The sequence below is a fragment of the Xenopus laevis genome, chromosome 9_10S, assembly GCF_017654675.1.
Source record: "Xenopus laevis strain J_2021 chromosome 9_10S, Xenopus_laevis_v10.1, whole genome shotgun sequence".
Lineage (NCBI taxonomy): Eukaryota > Metazoa > Chordata > Amphibia > Anura > Pipidae > Xenopus > Xenopus laevis.
In genome coordinates, this window is record NC_054388.1 from 72,251,746 (window position 1) to 72,274,284 (window position 22,539).

At 38.6% G+C, this 22,539-nt stretch overlaps 1 protein-coding gene across 4 annotated transcripts in view; it reads left to right on the forward strand.

Annotated features, from left to right (window-relative positions):
* Positions 1-10,707: 10,707 nt before the first annotated feature.
* hdac4.S (histone deacetylase 4 S homeolog) overlaps positions 10,708-22,539 on the forward strand; it is a 106,938-nt gene continuing 95,106 nt past the window's right edge. For 2 of the 4 annotated variants that reach the window (XM_018238911.2, XM_018238913.2), the window contains exon 1: positions 10,755-10,995. Coding sequence is in view for 2 of the 4 variants with exons in the window: in XM_041578788.1 (XP_041434722.1) it covers positions 10,756-10,849 (94 nt within the window). In the remaining 2 variants the exon portion in view is untranslated. Of the gene's footprint in view, positions 10,996-22,539 lie in introns of all 4 variants that reach the window. The other 2 variants (XM_041578788.1, XM_041578787.1) reach the window with 2 other exon arrangements.

Sequence of the window (22,539 nt, forward strand, 5' to 3'; positions counted from 1 at the left end):
TCAGAATGTAACCCCTCTTTTTACCTAAACTCTAGTGTGTTATTCAGTGTTTATGCACAGTTATCATGTGCAATCATTTTTTATCTGTCAATCTTAATTATTATGCCACGTTAAACCTTCAATTACATGAATATTGTGCTAGAGGGAAACATCCAAAACCACAGCTGTGGTCACACAAACGTTGGTGCAATTTGGAAATGTTTCTAGCATCCAAAGTTCATTGTACTTCTACATAGTTCAGCACCACTGGCTCCTGTACCAAATTGTGGGCAAGTGCGCCTAATGAGACTGGGGAACTCTGGAATTAGAGACATCTTAAAGGTTGTAGTAGCTCAGAGTTCCCACTGCAACCATCTTTTACATAAATTATGCATAGACACAATTTTAAGCACCACAAATGACCCAATGTCTCGAAATCTTTCAGTGCAATTGCATCGTATTTGTGTATAAGTGCTATGTGTGTGTGTTTGCTGTAATTGCGTCACTGCTTCAATAACGTTTCAGTTGTGGGGAAAATATTGCATTGTGGTTAACAAACAAACAAATTTGAAAAAACATTTGTTACATTGAGGACATATTTTTTCTTTCTAATTATTACTTGCTCGCCTTGCAGTTAAAGGACCAGTAGCAGCAAATAATTTCTAAAAAAAAATTGTTAGTATGCTACGAAAAAAAGACGCCAACACATATTAAACTTTAAAATCGATAATTCTTTATTACCGAAACTATGCTTGCGCTCCTCTTCAGAAACGGCGACAGCGCATCGTGCGTCGCTCGGTTTCTCCTACCTGGCTATCTCCTATAAGGGAGGAGAAATGGAGCGCCGCACGATGGATCGCTGATCGTCTTTTTTGAAGAGGAGCATAAGTGGAGTTTTGGTAAGTTTGGTTGCCTAAATTACTGTGGTTTTCAATTTTCTACTGTAGTGTGTCACAATCTGCCTTTGTAATATCATGGTACAGTAGTTTCTCTTAAAACAATACCATAGATAATACTGCAATAAATTGCATTTCTTTAACATTCTAAAGGACAAATGAATTTATTTTATATAATCCTCTGCTATGTAAAAGCAACTTCTAGTTCTAAACTTCCTTTTAATGATGTCTTTTTTTTTTAGCAAAAATATTAGGAAAGCTTGTTTCTCCTGGGAATGTGATCTGAGCGTCTTTGCATTTAATGTTAATAATTATCACCTCTACTCCAGAAATCAGCCACTTATCTCAGCACCAAATATCACAGTTGCTGTATATTTACACTCAAGTTTACAATAAACGTTCTGTAGCTCCACAGTATGAAGTAAAAACTTATAAATGAGTTCTTAAGTATTTGTCATTATCCACACTAAAGCCTAAGTAAAGAAGTAGGCTATAAATGTTGTACATTATGTTTTGGGCTTCTATACCAGCCCAAGGCAACCACAGCCCTTTAGCAAGGAAGATATGTGTCTCCGATAGCTCCCCATGTTCTTTTCTGCTGATTCATTACGAATGCTCTGTGATGCTTTCAGTTACCTGAGCTGAAGGTATATACTGTATATACAGAATAGAAATGCAACAATATAAGGCTGATTAGTACTTAATACAGATAATTATTACATCATCTCAGAAACCAGTGCAATTAGCATCAGAATTTAATAATCAGCCTTGTAGCATCAGCCTATATTACAACCCTTGTATCTAGAGAGAGTGAGTTAGAGAGGCTTAGCTAGTAAGAGCAACTCAAGCTCCACCAAGGCGGATAGAATAGGATATTCCTGTTCAACGTCTGCTGTATGGGATCCGGCCACATGAGGTACTGAAACCTGGAAGGTGATCCTACCAACTTCCTGTGCTATGCCTACTATGGTGTCTTCCCATGCTGTGTCTGCTACACCTTGAATGTATCTGGCATCTACTTTGATCTACCTCATTGTGTTCTTTCCAAGTAGCGAAAGCCTATCCTGTGAAAGAGGGTCATGTGTAGCCCATGCTTTATCACACTGGTTGGTAATTGTCTAATTCAACCAAATAGGGGTTACAGTCAGTATGTAAAATATGGCAATTTTAACCATAGTAATTTCTAGGGTTTAGGTCTTCTTCAAGTGTGAATGAAAATGCCATTGGCATAGTAGCAGAGAAAACAGTTTAGGATTTTTGATATTTTTGGTATGGGTGTACTTGAAAAGTGCTTTAATTATACAGTTTTTTTTAAACTTCTGGGTGATAGTTCCCCTTTAGATATATACAATCCATGTTTTACCTGTCAGTTATATTATGCTAAACTTAAGAATGTCATAAGGGTTAATTTGAAAACCTCCTTGACAGTGTACAAAGTACAAAAAACTAGCTAATTTTAAGTAGTGGGAGTGGCCACAGGCCTCAATCGCCACTTGCCAAGAATAGCTGCGCTGTTTATTGCTCCAGATTTTATATCTGGTGCAAGATGCACAGAGCAGTCATTCCCTCAGGCAGCAGTGCTGACCAAATGAGCATTATGGGGCATGCTCTTGAACCTCTTAGTGCACTTCTGCCCGTAATCGTAAATTACTGGTATACAGTATACTGGTCCTTTTTGGGATAATTGTAAAAAAAACAAAAAAAAAACAATCTTTAGCAACTTAACCTTGGGAAAATATTTTAATTTTAAATTCAATGATAATCGTGGCCTGGGGAGGTACTCTACACTCTACACAACTTCTGGTATTCATTCAATATATATTTTGTCAGGGATTAGGTGACTGGGATAAAGCCGCCCATGGCACAATCACAACTCTTGAAAGTATAGTCTCTTTCAGGCAGTTTATTTGGCTTGTAACAAATATAACAAAACAAACAGTTCAAATTAAAATCCTTGCCTGTATATATATATATATATATATATATATATATATATATATATATATATATATATATATATATATATATATATATATATATATATTCCACCATAGTGTCGGCACTCACGAAAAACGATCTTCATATGCCTGGGTGCAGAGACAATAATTTCATCTACAACAATCATCTGTTCTAATAAATATTTTTAATTTTATTTAAGACCTGTGAGTGCGGATTCCTTTGGATTGTTTGTTAAGCATATTCCCAGGCTGATGCAATGCGCTTCATCTCTAACTGTAACTTCCTCATGGGTCTCACAGAAACCAACAAATATACAAAAAAAATAAATTGTGGCCCCAATTTTAGATATGAACTTTGAATCTTCTCTACGCAAAAACTCTTTATATTATGTATGCACCAAATACAGGATTTGGTTCGGGATTCGGCCTTTTTCAGCTTTCAAACATTTTCAGTTATTTGTAAGTGTAATTATTACTCAAAACAGTATCTGTTTGGTTGCTTATATCTTCTGCACTCCTAGTTCTGACTTCTAAAACAATGTATTAACAGATTCCAACTGATTATAAGACCGGTTTTTAAGAGTCAGACTCAGAAACAGAAAGGGATAAACTATAGAACCATCCTGCATGAACCCACATAGGACACAGAGTTGGATGAGAACAGAAGTACGAGAGAGGAGGCTTACACTGAGTTAACCCAGTTATGATAAATGTCTGTCTCTGATTATGAGAGAAGCAGCTGATGATGGAAGTAGAGCACTACAAATCCTGAGAAACCACTATGCTGGCAAAGGTAAGCCACAAATAATTATCTTACACAGAGTTAACATCATTTCAGAAAGCTGCAAATGAAAGTGTCACAGACTATATGAAACAGTACATGCAAAAACAGCCATAACTGCACTGAGAAATGCCGGAGAGACTTTGAGTGGTGGACTGTTGATTGCAATGATTCTTAAGGGCCTACCTGAATCATTCAAACTCTTTGCTTTTCTTATCACACAAAGAGATGGAAACGTAACTTTTACTGAGTTCACTAAAAAATATTGAGTGAGCCCAAAGGTCAGCAACCCTGTTACAACAGAGAGAGGCAACATTAACCCTGTCTACTATGACTGTGACCAAAAAACCCACAAAGCTAACACATGCCTGAGCAAACAAAATTAAAGAAGGTTACAGTAGTATAAGTCCCAACGCATAAAGAGGCATTTTGCAGAGGCAAAGGGCTGGATAATGCAAAGCAAGTGGCTGATGACGCAGAGCAAACATTTGCCTTCAAGAAAAATTAAAGCCAGTCAGACAGTTTTATACCAAAGGGACTAATGGTGGATACAGGAGCAACATCACCTAAAATAACAAACATTAAAATGTTTAAATGAATTCTAATCGTACGATCGAAGGAATAGAGCATTTGATGGAATTCAAAGTTTTTCCCCCAAAAAACTTTGATTACCACCAATTGACTCCAAATACTCCAGGTACTAGGAGGTCCCCCATAGGCTAAAACAGCAATTCGGCAGGTTTTAGATGGCGAACGGTCGATGGCTGCCCCTAACACAGCCAATTATTTATATACAGTAAGTTATAGTGGTATTTCTGAAGTAAACACAACAGTTTTTACCAGTGCAAAGTAAGTAAACCAGTGAAGTAAACACAACAGTTTTTACCAGTGCAAGATACAATAGCAGCACATTTTAGGTTTAAGTTATATCTGCAAATGCAGTGTAATTTTAACCACAACCAACATGTTTTTTCCTACAATTTCATCACCCCCCTAGAATTTGAGCATCAGTACTGCGCTGCAAGGGGGAACATGGATGAGATCTTGGGTAAAAGCATATTTGTGTCCCAAAAAGTGACAAGTAATGAGAGTTCTGCAATTTCATAACCCACCTCTTTTTTTCCCGTGAATTCAGGAGCAAGTATGTAAGAGTATCACTCTTTAATAAACTGACACCAGGTTCCATCCTCAGATGTTACTTCTGTAATAGTTACAAATGTCAGTTGAAACAGGGAAGATTTACTGCTCTGCCAGACAAAAGTGAACCTGAGACCTACAGTGTAATTTCCCTGGAGTTCTCTTTATTGTGTAAACGTTTCATAGCTTTTCTAAGGAGTGGGTCTGTGATACAGAATCCAAATGCCATGGAGATTAAGAAATTATATTTTGCCTAAGAGTGTCCCATTTTCTTTGAATTACAGTGTGTCGGTATCCAAATATGTATGACTGATAAGAAAGAGGCCATTTTACCCTGTGTGATCTGCCTTATTTGACCATCCAATATTTTTTCTGATATTGGTTACCTCTATAACAGTGGGAATATGGAGAAAATGTTGTTTGACTTTGCCATGTGTGACAGCTACATTCTCCCTGACACAATATAGTTTTAAAAGAAGTTTATTTTCCCATGTCTAGCTATTACAGTTTAACCCATAAGCTGTATGTTCCCCATAGATGTAAAATTTTCTTTAGTTTTATCTTGGATGGAATATGTCATAATAGATTAAAAATATAAGGAATGAAAATATCATGTACTATCTTTTGCAATTTTAGTTTACAAAGAAAATGAAATTGCAGTTTGCAGAAAAATACCCACAAATATCCAATTTCAGATTGTACATAAATATCCACAAAGCTTGCCATAATAATAAAAAAAAAGGTTATTGTCTCTGCAGTACCTTAATGGAAGAATGATTGAATGCCTTATGTAGCTAATAAAGATTGGCTGCTTGCTGCCCTCTAATTTGAAGATATTACTGGGAGCAACAAGTAGGCCAGAAGGAGAGTGGGTGTAGAGTGGCAAACATCCCATCTTTAAAAGCAGTATTTATGGGATAATATTAAAGGACAGAGGAAGCACTAGTTGAGCTATGGTTGAGAAAGGTATTATGTACATATGAAATGTAGGAGGAGGCTTCCTCCAGACCAAATTATTTAGTCTTTTTAATTAAAATTCCTATGACCCAATCTGGATAAGCAGAATGGAAGGAAGTAGTTTAATCTGTGTATAGAACATTTCCTCTTTGCATAATTGCAGTAATTCATGTAACATTGTTCTGTCCACCACCAGCAAACTGCTCAGTTGAGCTTTCGCTTTAAGCGGAAGGAAGATGATACACAGTTTCAACCACCCTCATCTTGGGCTGATGGGGTTACTCCTCTCCAATTTCATCTACACATATGCATAGACTTATAGACATGTGCAAATTGAGTAATAGATGGGTTGGTGTGAGTGTAGGTAGCCATGCAGATATGGCAAGCTTGTAGGCACACATTTCATAGCTCAAGAGATCAGCTATTAAGATTACAAAGTTTGTAATACTTAGGTGGTAATATATAATATAATGTTTATTGCAAGACATACTTGAAGATGTTAAGAAAATACACACCTATGAAGGTTGAACCTTTTCCCATAGGAGGATTGTTTATTGCAAGAAATACTTGAAGATGTTGAGAAAATACACACCTATGAATGTTGTGCAATGTGCATAATTCAGCAAATCACTGTTTTTTTTACCCATGAGAATCTGGGGGGCTGTTTATTGTAAGAAATATTTTGAGAAAATATAAAGACACACTGTCACGGCCGGCACCCAATACCAGAACAGGTGCCAAGTACCCTGGTCTCGGCTCGGCTTCACCAGTAGTGTGACCACCGTTGGGCTTCAGGAGGAGCCCTCAGCTTACTTGGGTGCCACCTGGACTTCACAAGGGGTACAAGGCGAGATGTTCTGGCTAGCAGAGGGGCACGGCAGGTAGATAGTCCTTTGGGCCGAAGGTCACGGTACAAATGGAGCAGGCAAGAGAATCGACAGACAGGCTGGGTCGAGGCAGGCAGATATCAAGAATTGTCAGGCAGGCAAGGGTCAAAACCGGGTAATCAAACAGATGGGGTCAGGCAGAAAGAGTAGTCGAGATGCAAGCAAAAGTCAGGATTCGGATATCAGAATTGTCAGGAACAGGCAGGGATCAAAACCAGATTAACAGACTGAAGTTACACAGGAACAGATAGCACAAGGCTTCAGGAACCACAGAAACAAGTTTCTATCACGGGGACTGGCTGGGAGACAGAATGGGCTTTATATAGGTTCAAATTTCGCGCCAAACGGGTGTCAAAAACGTGCTTTAAGAGGCGCGCAGGCGCGTGCCCTAGAATCAAAGATGCCGCCAGCGCCGGCTCATGGACCATGCGGCGGGCGTCCCCGCCGACGGCGCGGCGGGCGACCCCGCCGCACAGGTATTGTTACACAAACTTATAAATGTTGTGCAATAGGCAAAAGTTAGCAAATCACCATTTTAATTTTTATACCCACAAGGATCTGGGGATTTTTGTGGATATCAAGCTGTATAACTTTAGTCAGTGCAAATAAATTGCTGTTGTGCATAACAAAGGGCTTTTATTTGAGGGATGAAAATTTAATTTTGGCTGTTTATAGGTCCCTGGTAAGACCTTGACTTGAATTTGCAGTGTAGTTTTGGGCTCCAGACTTTAAGAAGTACATTAATGTGCAGAGACATGAAACTAAACCAGTAAAAGGTATGGAGGGTTTACACTGAGGATTAGATTGCCATGCTAGGGATTGTTTTCTCTATGAGGGGACATGATTACTTTTTATAAGTTCATTAAACAATAATAATGGGGAGATCTTGTTTCCCATAAAAAAATATCAATGCACCAGAGGCCACCCCTTTAGACTAGAGCAGTGATCCCCAACCAGTAGCTCACAAACAACATGTTGCTCCCAAACCTCTTGGATAAAAGTTTGGGGATCCCTGAACTAGAGGAACAGAACTTTCGTCTGAAGATGTGTAGGTGGTTCTTCACAGTGAGGGCAGTTTGTGCATTATGGATTATATTAATGCCTTTAAGAGTGAATTAGATGATTTCTTGATAAAGTATCATATAAAAGGCTATTGTGATCTTAAGTTCTACATTAAGTTAGTAAATGTATGTGTATACTGTATATATAGTTTACATATGTGAGTTTATAGATAGGTCTTTATAGGTATGTGTATACAGAATATATGCACTGGGATTTATTTGGAGGGGTTGAAGTTGATGGTCTTTTTTCAGCCCAACTATGTACCTATACAGCAATTTCTTCCCAGAATTCTAGTGTATGGATGTAAATAAGTTTGTTTTGGCAAATAGTTCTCAGGTTACAGCATGCATTTTTATTGTTACAGATGTGTGCTAATGATGTAACTTATAACCATTCAATAACTTGTCAATAACGTCATTAATGCCCAACTTACTTGGTACATATTATTTTCAGTTATGGATGTAACACACTAAAGCAACCCTGGAATCACCGTCTGGTCTAGACTGGTTGAGGGGGGGCACATTGTAAGTCACTGGGATATGCTAAGGAGCACACATAGACACAAAACCTTTGTCAATAGCATCAGTTTGTGCTCCATTTTGCATCTTTTTTGCTAGGTTTTGTAAAATGTCCTATAAGTTTAAAAGGAGTATATTTGTGCAGACATCAATTACTCTTCTAGACCCACTCTGCAGCTTATTGAATCTTGTATGGGGGCAAATCAAAGCCCTGCCTGACCAATATATAGTTGGGATATGAATCATGTTTGAAAATTCCATTAGGCACAGATGTATTCCTCTCACAATGGGGCACATTTACTAAAGTGTGAATTTTCTTTTCACCTAACTTCACAAAAGTTTGCCTCACTTTGCTGGGTGTATTTTCACAAGACATGTCGAAAATGACGTGAATTTTCTCCTGGCGTAAATTCTCTGGGAAACTTCGCCAATATATTTCCCCATTTAAAAGTAGTGGGAAAAATTTTCTAGACAATTTTCACTAGCGAATTTTTGCCATGGAGAAAATTAGCATGGAAAGGGTGATGTTGATTAAGATCTAAAAGTGGCTGCTCTATCTTTATAATGGAAGTTATAGTCTGTACCTGGGAAGGACACTTTGGTGAAAAAGTGTAATTATCACACTTTGATCCAAATGAGCAGACGAAGAGAGTATTGGCCCAGCGCCTAGGTTAGGTTACCAAAATCCAGCTTAAAGGGATTGTTCACCTTTCAAAACTTTTTTCAGTTCATTTGTTTTCAGATTGTTCACCAGAAATTTTCAATTACTTTCCATCTTTTAATTTTTACAGGTTTTCCAAAATCTAAGTTTAATGTTCATCTCTCTTGAATTTGAGTCTTGCAGCTCAGTCATTACAATCAGGGGCGTAACTACAGAGGAAGCAGACCCTGCGGCTGCAGGGGGGCCCAGGAGGTACAGGGGGCCCCATGAGGCTCTCATTGATGAGCAATTTTAACATATATTGGTAAAACAGGACAAACACTGGATATGTTGGGGGCCCTAGAATTAATTTGCTGTGGGGCCCAGCAACATCTAGTTACGCCACTGATTACAATTACAATTTATGCAACATTTAGTTGATACATTTTTCAGCAGCATCTCTGGAGTATTAGCAACTATTGCATCAAATTTTAACAGCTGCCTTTAACAAAACCCAGGGATTCTGCTCAGCAGGGACAAAGAAAAGACATTTATCAACTAAATGTATTGATTTAGAACAGTTTAGAGGGTCAGCCAGAGCTTCTTTAGAAGGTGAAAAATTAGACTTTACAGTTCAATATTAGAAAAACACACATAAAATAAAGAAAATAGAGAATAGAAGTACACTCCTTCCCATCATTGCTTTCAAAGATTCTATGTCTAGCAGAGGAGAGCACAAAAGTAGTGTAAAGAATGAGAAGACATGGGTACAGATTGTGTGGTCCTATAATATCAACATTTGCGGGTTAGGGCTGGTTGTGGGTTAGGGTCAGGGTTTGGGTTGAGTTTTTCCTGACCCGTACATCACTAGTCCCCGTGGAAACTAGGCAAAATCAGTAGTTATAAAATGAGCAACTGACTAGAGATCTGCATACCAGGAAAAACGCAACCTGCGCCTGACCTACAAAACCTTAACCCGCACTTGACCTTAAAGGAATTGTTCAGTATAAAAATAAAAATTGGCTAATTAGATAGGCTGTGTAAAATAAAAAATCTTTCTAATATAGTTAGTCAAAAATGTAATGTATAAAGGCTGGAGTGACTGGATGTCTAAAATAATAGCCACAACACTACTTCCTGCTTTGCAGCTCTCTTGGTTTCCAGTGATTGGTTACCAGGCAGTAACCAGTGACTTCAGGGGGGCGGGGCATGAGTCATAACTGTTGCTTTTGAATCCAAATAAATGTATTTTTTCTTATGCCCCAGGGAACAGTTGCAGTTACAACCCGTGCAGCAGCTTTCATGCATCATGGTCAGTCACATCCTATGTCGCAGCCTTGTAGTGTTGCAAATTATCATCAATGTGATGATCTCAAGCCAACTTACACTTCTCATATAAAATGCACTCTGCAGCTGTATTCATTATTGCCTATTCCCCTCCTTTATTCGTTGTTCTCAGACAAGTTATGACGTGTTTTAACTCTAAATCGTCATCTTATTCTCAGTGTATATTAACAGCAAGGAATATGTTCTACACCCTGCAGCTGAGTCTCAGGACTAGGGCATTTAAACCTGCCCACGGCGATGGTTAAAAGATACAGACATTAAAAAAAGAGACAGAGTCTATAAATAACTCGCCGTTTTATTGGCTGGAATGTACTCGCTATGTAACACGTGACGTAACCTCTCTTCAAAGTTGGAGACCTCCCTAAGGGCCACACACACACAGCAGGTCCTCTGCTAACTGGCAGTTTAAATAGCCAATAATCATGTTTCAGCAGCCAGTTACCACTTCACGTATCATTCATTTGTTGGGCAAAGCAGAGAAGGCGGTGCCTGCAGAGGAAATATCGAGATGAGAGTCGTCAATTTCCGTCTGATTGACGTAAGTTCTATCCAATCAGCGCTGAATTCTCTCTCCCAAACTGCGCAACGTCTGAATGGCTTTCATTCTACGTGAAGGGGTTTTACCTTGGATTGGCGTGGCCTTGGACCAATTAGGAAACAGTGCGCGGCTCGGCGCAGAGCGAGGAGGTGAGCGGGATGGCGGCTGCTTGTAGTCTTGGGGTGCACAGTGGGGATTGAGAGAAACCGGAAACCAGCTAGGCCTGTGACATAGGGAGAAACCCTGCAATCATCTGGGGAACGGAATACGCAAGTTGCCCGGCGAGGAGTCGCAGGTAATTGTCCTATGTGAGGCTGTGTAACTGTACTACTGTAGTTGTAGCTGCACCAGGTGCGTGGCTGTGGATCCAGTCTGTTTACCTGCACTTGTCGCTAGGTGTCCCTGTTCTAATTGCCGGGGTGAGAGTGGGATGTTTAACATGTACCTGAAAGTGTCACAGTGCACCCTCCTAATCAGTAAGACAGAGAAATAGTCGCTTTATAATGTAAAAAGCATAATGCTACATACAGCTGTCTTACATAGCAAGTACTGCCGGTGATCATAGGGTAGAGGCTAAAGTGCCCACTGGCTTTGCCCCTTCTTAATCAATGGCGACTCTAGTGCTGCTCTACATTATGTCCCTGTACATCAGGGGTGTCTGCATTCTCCCTTCTGCTTAAGTGTATCCCCCAGAATCTTGCTGATATAGCTGAGGGCTGCAGGTGGGATAGTCCTGCTTTGCTTAGATATACACTGTCTTCTCCCTGGAATAAGCCTATTTAGGGCAGGCCTATTGAGTACAGCATTTGAAACTCTGGCTTATGTACCCACCCATCCACTATTTAGCAGCCCTTAGATGGCATATTGTAGCAGAACCTCCTGGCATTTGGAAACCTTATAAAAACAACAGGTAGAGAGTAGCTGATAATGTTTATTATCCAGGAGCAGGGTACAGCTCAGCAACAATAGGGGTCTGTTCTTGGCTGGACGGTGAATTTGGTCCCTGGGAAGTCCTTTTCAAAGTTAAACTGAGGCTTTGTGACAGTTGCATATGCAGCCTATCATCTGTTGTGCATAAGAGGTTGCCAACTTGGTGTTTTCCCTGTGATAAGCTGCTGTCAGTGGGGAAAATGCTCACTGTAGTATTCGTGAGGGAGTGTCTCATCAGGCACTAGAAGGGATAATTGCCACTATGCTGAAGAGAAACTTTAGTTAGTCTTTTTTTAGTTTGTTTGCAGTCATTATTTAGATATTTAGTTTAATTTCAGCAGCTCTCTGGTTTCCATGGCCCAGTTTACCCTAGCAACCCGACAGTGAGTTGAATATGAATGGAAGAGGGCATGGATAAAAATATAACTAATAAAAAGTTACAATGACATTGTAGCTTTACAGAGCAATAGTTTCTGCTGCCTGGGTCAGTGACCCTCATTTGAAAGCTGGAAAAAGGCAGGCAATTAATTCAAACACAATAATACAAAAATAAGCGAAGACCAATTGAAATTTTGCCATGCACGGGACCTTCTATAACATAGTAAGAGTTAACTTAATTTACTCCTTCCACCGCAAAATGTATGCTAAACAAACCACTGTGTAGTTTAAATTCATATATGCTTTGGAAAGTGGTGCAGTGGTAGGTCAGATCAAAGTGACTAAGACATTGTAATTTTATATTAGTTTCTTTTGCCTGCCAGTGCATATTATTTGTGTTTATACTTTGATCTGTAAGAGTATTGCCTCTGGGAAGTGACATTCTCACCGGAATGTAAACAATGTATGCAAATAATGTTTGTTCATTGCCTGCTGCTTTTTTTAGCCATTATTGATCCACAATACCCAAAATCCCTTATCACCTTCGATGCTCGAAAATGTATTATCAATAATTGCTGGACAACCACAGTTTATGAACCCTGGTGAATATCTATAAACGTGTGCACATAACATTGTTTGAGAATTGGTGTTTTGAAAACTTTTTCTATAAGTTATTGTGAATCTCTGCAGCATATTGGTTTTATTGCTGTTCATTAGGTGGAGAGAAGAGTTCCAAACACTAGTGTGCCCTCAACCTTAAAGGAAAACTATACCCCCCAAACAATGTAGGTCTCTATTAAAAGATACTGAGTAAAACAGCTCATGTGTAAAACCCTGCTTCATGTAAATGAACCATTATCATAATAATATACTTTTTTAGTAGTATATGCCATTGGGTAATCATAAATAGAAAATTGCCATTTTAAAAAATAAGGGCCGCCCCCTGAGATTGTAAGATTCACTGTGCACACATACAAACCACATGTAAGGTCACATGAGCCAATTAACAGACAGAGTTTTGTCTTTTGCTTCCTCACTTCTTCCTGTTACAGTTAGTGTTGTAGTATTTCTGGTCAGGTGATCTCTGAGGCAGCACAGAAATGGTGGTTCAAGGCAAGAGATGTAAAAGGACAATATTTATGTAAATATATATTCCATTTTGGTAAGATTCTTTAATATGTCATTCAATTTGATATAAACTATCTGTTGCTTAAGTATTCATTTTGGGGGTATAGTTTTCCTTTAAGGACCACATTGGCTGCTTAAATCTGCCTGCACATGGCCACCTTAAAGGAACACTAACACCCAAATACTAAAGTGTTCTAAAGTAACGAGAATATAATGAAATGTTGTGCTACACTGGTACAACTGGTGTGTTTGTTTCAGAAACTCTACAATAGTTTATATAAACAAGCTGCTGTGTAGGCATGGGGGCAGCCATTCAAGGCTGAAAAAGGAGAAAATGCACAGGAAAACACAGCAGATGACAGATAAGTTCTGTAGTATACAATAGGATTCTTCAGAATTTATCTGTTATCTACTGTGTATCCTGTGCTTGAATGGCTGCCCCGATAGCTAAACAGCAGCCTGTTTATATAAACTATAGTTGTGCTTCAGAAGCAAACCCACCAGATTTACCAGTGCAGAGCAACAGTACATTATATTATCATTCCTTTAAAACACTTAATTTTTGGTGTTACTGTTCCTTTAAGATAAAAGCTGTACTCTGTTGCTGACATCAATCAATGTTTTATTTGCCATGACTTTAGTATACTGAGCCTTTCTTCACCTTTGAATGGGAAGTTGGTCAAAAAGGTGTCTACTGAGCATGCTTGCTGTCTCCTAATCCAATAGAAATCAGGCATGCACAGTAGATAACTCTTTTGACTAACTTCCTATTCAAATGGGAATGGAAGCCTAATTTCTGTTGCAAGCGGTCTAATAAGGCCATTCTGAAGACACTTGAATACATGAAAGGACAGTTACTAACTGCACATGTGCACAGCAAAGATTCTGGGGACAGGAAAGTGGCACTCGCTAGAATAGTACCCTGGGCCAGCACGTTTTTTTAGCAAAGAGTAACACTGCCCTTGAATCATAAATATGGAAATCAGAGGCAAACAGCAGAGTACCTGCTAATCAGTGCTTTATTGTGCGTCCACACAACATGTTTCGGGCAGCAAAAGGCCCTTTTTCAAGTGTGCCCTTGAGGTCTGAGGTAAGGTGGTATCACTGAGGTCCTAAAAATGTATACCCCACTGATTAACCATTTCCTTATCTTTTAACTTGTTTAGACTCCTCTTCAGTGTTGTGGTAGGGTATAATGCTGGGGATATGATTTAAGAATGGTTTCCAGTTTATTATGGGACTGGAAAAGTCTTGGGTCTTGTGCATATTTCCACGTTACTACAAGTACAGTTGTTTTGACTAGTAAAACCCTAACTGGGCGTTGCTATTGGGTTTAAAAGGATGTGTTGGGGTCAACGGAATTGCACGGATTGTTTAAACTCATAGGCATCACTCAACCCTGTTAGCTTCAAGTAAATGTTCTAAGTACATTAATTCATTTACTTAGAGTAGTATGGCAGATTCATATTTGTGTATGTTTTTGGTATGACTATGTCTGACTGCACACATCATATTTGGAGTATGTGCTGTCTACATTTAAATTAAGATCATGATGCTTTCCACAAAAATGTTTAATGCCAGCATCACCTATCATTTCTTTAGTAGGGATGCACTAAATCCAGGATTTTGTTGGGGTTCTGACCTTTTTCAACAGAATTCAGCTGAATCCAAGTAACTGGCCAACAGCATGACTTTTTATCACACAAACAAGGAACTAAAAAATGTTTTAACAGCACCATTTTTTAGCCCTACTAGGCAATAATTTGCTTTTCTAAATTAGGACTTTGATTTGGATCAGGATTCAGCAGTCCTGCCTAGGTTATCATCACATTTGGCATTTTTTACACTTGGTGAGAAAATGTCAATAATACTTCAAAACTGTCCATGTCTGTTTCTAGTGACTCCTGTGTGTTCCTGGTACTGTTACACAGAAACAAATTATAAAGAGTGCAAAGCATCCCAGCAGCCAAATAAATCTGGGAATCCATCCATTCATTATTAGTGTTGGCCAATGTACATGTGGGTGGGCCTGGCCAGCCAGTTTAAAGACCGATATGGGCCTGTTGTGAATAATGAGCCTGGCTTTGTCCATCCCCTGACTGAGGCTGTGCTATGTCTATTTGACTACAACCTGGTTGATGGTGACCTGTGTGATTGGCAAATGGTGTGACATTATGTGCCCCCTACTTAAACTGGCCTTACCCTCAGGGGCCATCACCCCAGTAGCATGGAAATGGCAAAACAAGTGTTCAATACAAGTGAAAGGCAAGTGCAGATGAGCTCAAATGTAATGCTGCAACTAATAGAACAAGGCTGCAAACCATTCTTGTGGTTAAACTATCTATCTAACCCTTCCACAGTCTGTTACATCTAATGATTGCTTTGCTATTCCTTTCTGATAAGTGACATGCCCAAACTGCTATGATTTGTGGGAGACAAACTCCTGTCAGAATATACTTCCCTAGAAAGTAATCGTTAATCATTTATTACAAGAAGCACTAAGCATGGGTTCTGGCTAATAGAATGGCCTACCAGTTGGACAGCACTGCATTAAACTGCAAGAAAAAAAAAGCTATTCCAGTGGTTCAATATGTATTGAATGCTGTGGTTTTCCAGTGGTAGATCACGGCAATTAAAAATTCTCAGATAGTTTAATTCTTTGCATGCCAACTAATCTTTTTTTAATATTTTGTTTCAATAGGAATATTTTTAAATAATTGAAGCTTTCTTAATCTGCTTGAATTTATGTGTAATCCTTCTTTTACAATATATTCTTCTTATTACCTAAAAACAATAAAGACCGTCACTTTTTTCCTAATACAGAGAAATATGGCAGAGATATGTTTTATTTTATTATATGTTGTTTAAAACCAACAAAATGTCCAATACAAAATGTATAGTTTTATGAAGATTCCTGGTGTTTGTAGATCAAGTCCACCTTAATACAGTGCTGAATTTTCAATGCACCATTTTATAGAAAAGTGTAGATTTCACTGTAAAACTGGCCATAGGCATTAAAGGAGAAGGAAAGGCTTCGTACACTTGGAGGTGCCAAATGTTAGGCACCCCCAAGTGATTGTATATTCTTACCTGAAACCTATCAGCGGAAAACTGCACTGGCCCAGGGTTATACCAGTGAGCACCACAGAGCGATCCTCTTCCGGTGTGTCTTCTTTCTTCAAATTTCCCTTGGGAGACACATGCGCAGTTGAATAAAATAGCCAACTTTTTAGTTAAAGTTCGGCTTTTTGTTCTACTGTGCAATGCAGCCGCACGAAGGAAAGAGAAAGACGGAAGAGTAGAGCTCCGTGCTGCTCACTGCAGTTTTCTGCTGATAGGAGCTCCAGCCGGTGTTTCAGGTAAGTCAATACAATCACTTGGGGTTGCCTAACATTTGGCACCCCAAGTGTACGAAGCCTTTCCTTCTCCTTTCAGATCTCTTCATTAATGTAAGACCAAGCTTATCTTGAAACTATCATTTAAATGTACGATTTGTCCATCAACAAAAACGACTATTTGAAGTAATATCATCTAGTTAAAGCCAGGAAAACTGTGGGTAGCTGCCTGCTTGGCCCTGCAAATTACTGTACAATGGATAAATTTCACTGTAAATAATGAAAATCATCTAACCGTACTGATTTTCTGACTGATATCGGATCTTACTAAAAAATCAGTTGTTAGGGGGAGATAAATCTTAACGTCTCTGTCCGCCTTAAACCGGAACTATCGTGAAAATGTAATATGCGTCATCAAACTGAATTAGGAAACTTTCTAAATACAATCAATTAAATATTCTGTATCATTTCTGAAATTATCAAGTTTATCTTCACTATCCCTCTCTTAGCATCTGTTTCTCTTCATTCTCTCCTCATGCAGTAGTTGGGTATCCGATATTCATTGACAGTTGGATCCAATATATCTTATAGGGGGGCTCATTTTGCCTAGAAGCTGTATTAGGTCACCAACTGTAACTGATCTACACTGATACATTAGTAGATACATTTCTTATCTTTGGCCCTGCTCGGCATGATCCTTTAGTTTCATTAAAGGCAGCTGTTAGAATTGATAGAATAGTTGCTAATACTCCAGAGCTGCTACTGAGAAATGTATCCACTAATGTAGCAAATTGTAACTGTTTAGGGTCTGGCCACACAAGCAGATTCGGGGAGATTAGTCGCCCTAGCTATAAATCTCCTCTTCTTCCGGGCGACAATCTCCTCGAACTGCCCTCCGCCTTCCCCCTGCCCTCTGCCAGCTAAAATAAAAATAGTCTGCGGCAATTCACACTCGTCGCTTAGTTTTCCCGAAATCGCCCGAAGTTTCCTTGTGGGGCGACTTCGGAAAATGAAGCACCGCGTGTGCATTGCCACAGACTAATTTCATTTTAGCCGGCAGGGGGAAGGCAGTTCTGGGAAATTGTCGCCCGAAGAAGAGGAGATTTGTCGCTGGGGCGGAATCTGCTCGTGTGGCCAGACCCTTAGACTGATTACTGAGCTGCCAGACTGAAACACCAGAGAGACAAACATACTTTGCACTTCAATTTTGGAGAAAAAAAAAAGTTACAATGGAAAGCAAATAAAAGAGGTCTTTATTTTCTGGTGAACAATCTGAAAACAACTGAACTGAAAAAAAGTGTTTGGAAGGTGAACAGCCTCGGAGCTTTACAGTATCTAATCTCCCACGTCATTAGGTACAAAGATATTACTAAATATGTTGAGGTCTGATGAGCAGCATGATGCCCAGTATGTATAGGTTTAACAATGTATTTGGCATATTTAGACTCCAGTATGAAAACTGTGCATTTTCATTTAAAAAAAAAATTGAAAGCAAATATAAAAGCACAGGGCTATACCAAATTGATGAGTTAGATAGCTTAGTATTTTTGTGACAGTGGGAGGTTACCTTTTTGACAAAAATGATGAACTTCACTGTAAACTGTAAGCGCTAGTCCACACGAGGAGATTCAAGGAGATTTTGTCGCCTGGCGACTAATCACCTCGTCTTTTGAGCGACTATCTCCCTCAGCGTTTTTTCCCCATAGGCTAGAATGAAAAGTCGCCTGAAGTGAGGCAACTTCGGGCGACTATAGAAAACTCATCGCCGCGTGTGCATTAGCGCAGGTGACTTTTCATTCTAGCCTATGGGGAAAAACGCTGAGGTAGTTCGGGGAGATAGTGGCTCAAAAGACGAGGCGATTAGTCGCCAGGTGACAAAATCTCCCCGAATCTCCTTGTGTGGCCTTACCCCAAAGATAGATGGCACACTGGATCGTACTGATATCCAGAGCATTGGATGATCTCACCCTGGCAAGTATTGATGTCTCTTATTTACACTGCCATCAAATTTCATCCCTTGTCTTTTCAAGTCTTCATCTTCAAAGAGCACTGTGCTGCTTTACTAATGCAATTAATTTATGTTCGTCTGTTTAGTGATTCCTTTGTGCTACATAGGTGGTTTGGGTACATCTCTCAATTAGGAGTTTTCTTTTCCCCAGTGCCTGTCTTCCTTCACTTTTAATTACCATGGAGAGTCATTTTTAGAAGCTTTATTGGTACAAATATTTCTAATTTCCCCTTCCCTTAAGTTTATAGTACAATATATATTTACTTCATTATTGTATTATGACGTTCACATATTCAGCTTAGCCATTGTGTATCAATTGATAAAAAATTTCAGTTTGACAGAGGACATCAATGAAGTACCCCATGGCCGTCTCCAGCGTAGCTCTGGGCAGAGTTTTCATTACCAGCCAGATGCTCTTCAGGTATCTTGCAACTAAAAGCCACCCTCAGGCATTCTTGATGGACAATATTCACAGCGAGTTTTATTTGTATAAAATAAATCAATATATCACAAAATCTACTACTGTATCTATGTTTTGGACGCTTGCGTGTCATAAATCATAATTAAAAGCAATCTTAACATTTTATGTCCTTTTTGGATCCTTGCTTTACTAAAATGTTTTCTAATAAGCCACTTGTATGCTTGTAGCAAATAGAAGAGTGTACTTAAAGTATATTTCTATTGTACTCCTGAGTAAATCGGATTATTAAATAATTGTGTGTACTTAAAGACCTCTAGAGTGAAACAGCATTATTAATTATAATACACAATTTTACAATCTGAGCCCAAACTGTAGTTGGTGCTTTGTTAAGTGTTTTATTAATCTCAGATTTGAGATTGGATTGCAGGTAATTTGTCCAAGATGCAAATTGCATCTACTGTTGCTACCTTTCTTAGCAGGTTTAAGGTGCATTTGTGGGTGAGGAAGAAAGAAGAGCCACACCTTCTTTTCAGATACAATATACAATATAAAATATTATGAATGTACCTTTTTAAATGTTGCATTTTGTGCTACTTTAATAAAAAATACTTTGTTTTCAAACAGTACACCACTGGTACACATGTATTGTCTGCATCCCCTATATCTGTACTTGGATACCTGTTTGACCTTAAGAAAAGATGCTGCAACTTCTAGATGAGTCCCATTGAATGAATGTGCCATGCACAGCATCTATACATTCGTTTTGAGGGCAGTGGCATACAACTATTCATTTTGATGCTCAAGCATTTAGTCATTCCACTAGCAAGCTTCAAATTTTACGGAGTCTCTTCCCATTCTTTTTGGTGGCAATTGGCTTTTCCTCAGAAATACTGCCACACAGTTTCCAACAGAGATTCAAACAATTGCCCATGATATAAACGAGAAGAGATTCTAGAAATGTGTTGCTTGTCAGCAGAGCTACGAATTACTCTGTCAACAAAATACCAAGATTCTCAGAATGTGCTTTTGTCCTAAGGTAGTGTCCAAAAGTGAGCGAGTTTAGAGGATAGGTTTACAAATAGAGCCAGTAGGGTGCTGGAGCCGCCAACATGTTTGTAGCTTTTAGCAATACATTTATTAGTTTACAATTATGTAGAGCATATGCGAAACCCTGTTTTAAGCAATGTTAAGCTAATCATTTTATGTGGTTATGGATTTAAAACACTGTTGAGGTATGGAAACACTTAAACACATCTACAAACATTACACTGTGCTATTTGCTTTCTACAGAACTTCTGTTTTGCATTAGAAATCCTTTGGGATGTTATAAATTGAGGAATTGAATTGCTTTCCTTTAGGGTTTTTGGATGTGGCTTCCATTATATTCACTGAGCTTTAAACCGTAATTTTTCAGTATTTATATGTGTGCATAATGTAGTTATAATTCTGCGGATTTTTTTTCCACGCATGGCATTCATTAGCAAACCGTTGTATTTATTCTGCTGTTCTGGAATGTTCCTGTCTGAAATTATCCTCACCAATATATTGTGTGCAACTTAATGAAAAGATGATTATATAATATTAAAACATCTTACTCTAAAGGTTAGTGTTTTTTCTTTAAGTCATATCCTTTGCATCCATAATTGTTGATTTACTGCAGTAGTAGACTTGGCCTCATCCCGATTTTACTTCCTTGTGAAGGTCAGGCTCCTTCCCCTGCTCTGCCATTGTGGGAAAAATTGTGCATAGTTTGCCAGGAATGGTGATATATATATTATCAGTGTTCAATGGCATTATGATGAATTTAACAATGGGGGCAACTTGACCCTAGAGCTGGGCCTTCCCAGTAAATATCTAAATAAAGCTCTCACTGGGGCATTCCTTGCTGTTCCCAAGTGTGAGCTAGTTCATATTGTGGTCTATCTGCTTGTGCCCCTGCTGTCAAGTCCCACTGCATTATTCTATGCTGCATCAATTCACTTGGTCTGACTAATGCTTTAGCCCATCACCTTCTATCCAAGTCACAATTTTAAGCACTCTTTTTACCTTTTTCACTATATAAACCTGACTGTTTTGTAATCTGACTGTCCCTTCTGAACCTGTTAGTGTTTCTTATGCTAATGTACTAATGCTCTACAAATATGGCAGCCCCAGGCAGAAGTGTCCATGTTCAGGGGTATAGCTTCACTTTAATAACTCATGCCCTGCAATAACAACAGCTGCTAGGGAACACACTTAGTAAAGTAAAAGTAAAGTAAAGTGGCCCGGTGGTTGGGGACCCCTGCTTTAAAACACATATAAGATCAGCAATATTCAGTTTTAAATTGACCATACCTGCTATCAAAATCACGAAAAGGTAAAAATGAATGTACGCAGAACATTATTTTCTGAGCAATACAAATCAGGGCCACAAGCAAGATATGTAAAGGGAGTGCCAAATGTTTGCAATTTTAGCTAGTCTAGTTGCTAGGGTCCAAATTACCGTGCAACAACCATGCAATTATTTGAATAAGAGACTGAACTATGAATAGGAGAGGGCCTGAATAGAAAGATTAGTAATAAAAGTAGCAATAACAATACATTTATAGCCTTACAGGGCATTTGTCAGTGACTCCCATTTGAAAGCTGGAATATGAGCCAGGAGAAGAAGGCAAATAACTCAAAAACTATAAAAAGAAAAAAAAAATGAAGACCAATTAAAAATTTTGTTAAAACTAGCCATTCTATAACATACTGAAACTTAACAATGACCCACCCCTATAAGTTGCAAAAGCATGAAAATGGAGTCTCCTTCCCAATGTTTTCCCAATATGTATCTACTAAGGAATGTTCTAAGGCCTCAAACGAGAATTTTTAGGGCACCAAACTTCTTTTCATTAATGGCATGACAAAAGAAGGCGGCAGTGGATGCACTAGGCTAGGTAATCCATGGGACTTGTTTTGAAATGTGTGTAGTGAATGATATTCTGAGACAATTTGCAATTGGTTTTCATTTTTTTTATTTGTTATAATTTAGCAACCTGGTTGCTAGGGTCCACATTACCCTAGCAACCATGCAATAATTTGTATAAAAGACTGGAATATGAATAGGAGAGACGTGAATAAAAATATTTGTACAGGTATGGGATCCGTTATACAGAAAACGGAATTATGGAAGGCCGTCTCCCATAGACTTCATTTTATCCAAATAGTCCAAATGTTTTAAAAATAATTTCCTCTGTGTAATAATAAAACGGTACTTTGAAGAAGAAGGCAAATAGTAAAATAAAACTAAAAATAAATTAAGTTGCTTAGAACTGGCCATTCTGTAACATACTAAACTTGAAGATTAACTACCCCCTTAGGTATCTTGTTGGAATTTAGGTTGTGTTCTACAAGCTCAATATTTTAATGCAACCTATTATAACATCTTACCAAATGATATTGTTTTTCACTGGACTATGAGGAATTTTTACCACCTTTTAATATAGGAACCAGTAAGGGATGTAAAGAATTAAACTGCCTCGCTGTAAAACACTGCATGCTTTTACCCCTAAACAAGGCAGCAGAAAGGGAAAAACAATTATAAAAAGCTTGCTAGATAAAACAAACTTAAATCTAACAGATTAGTATCTAAACCAGTGATCACCAACAGTAGCT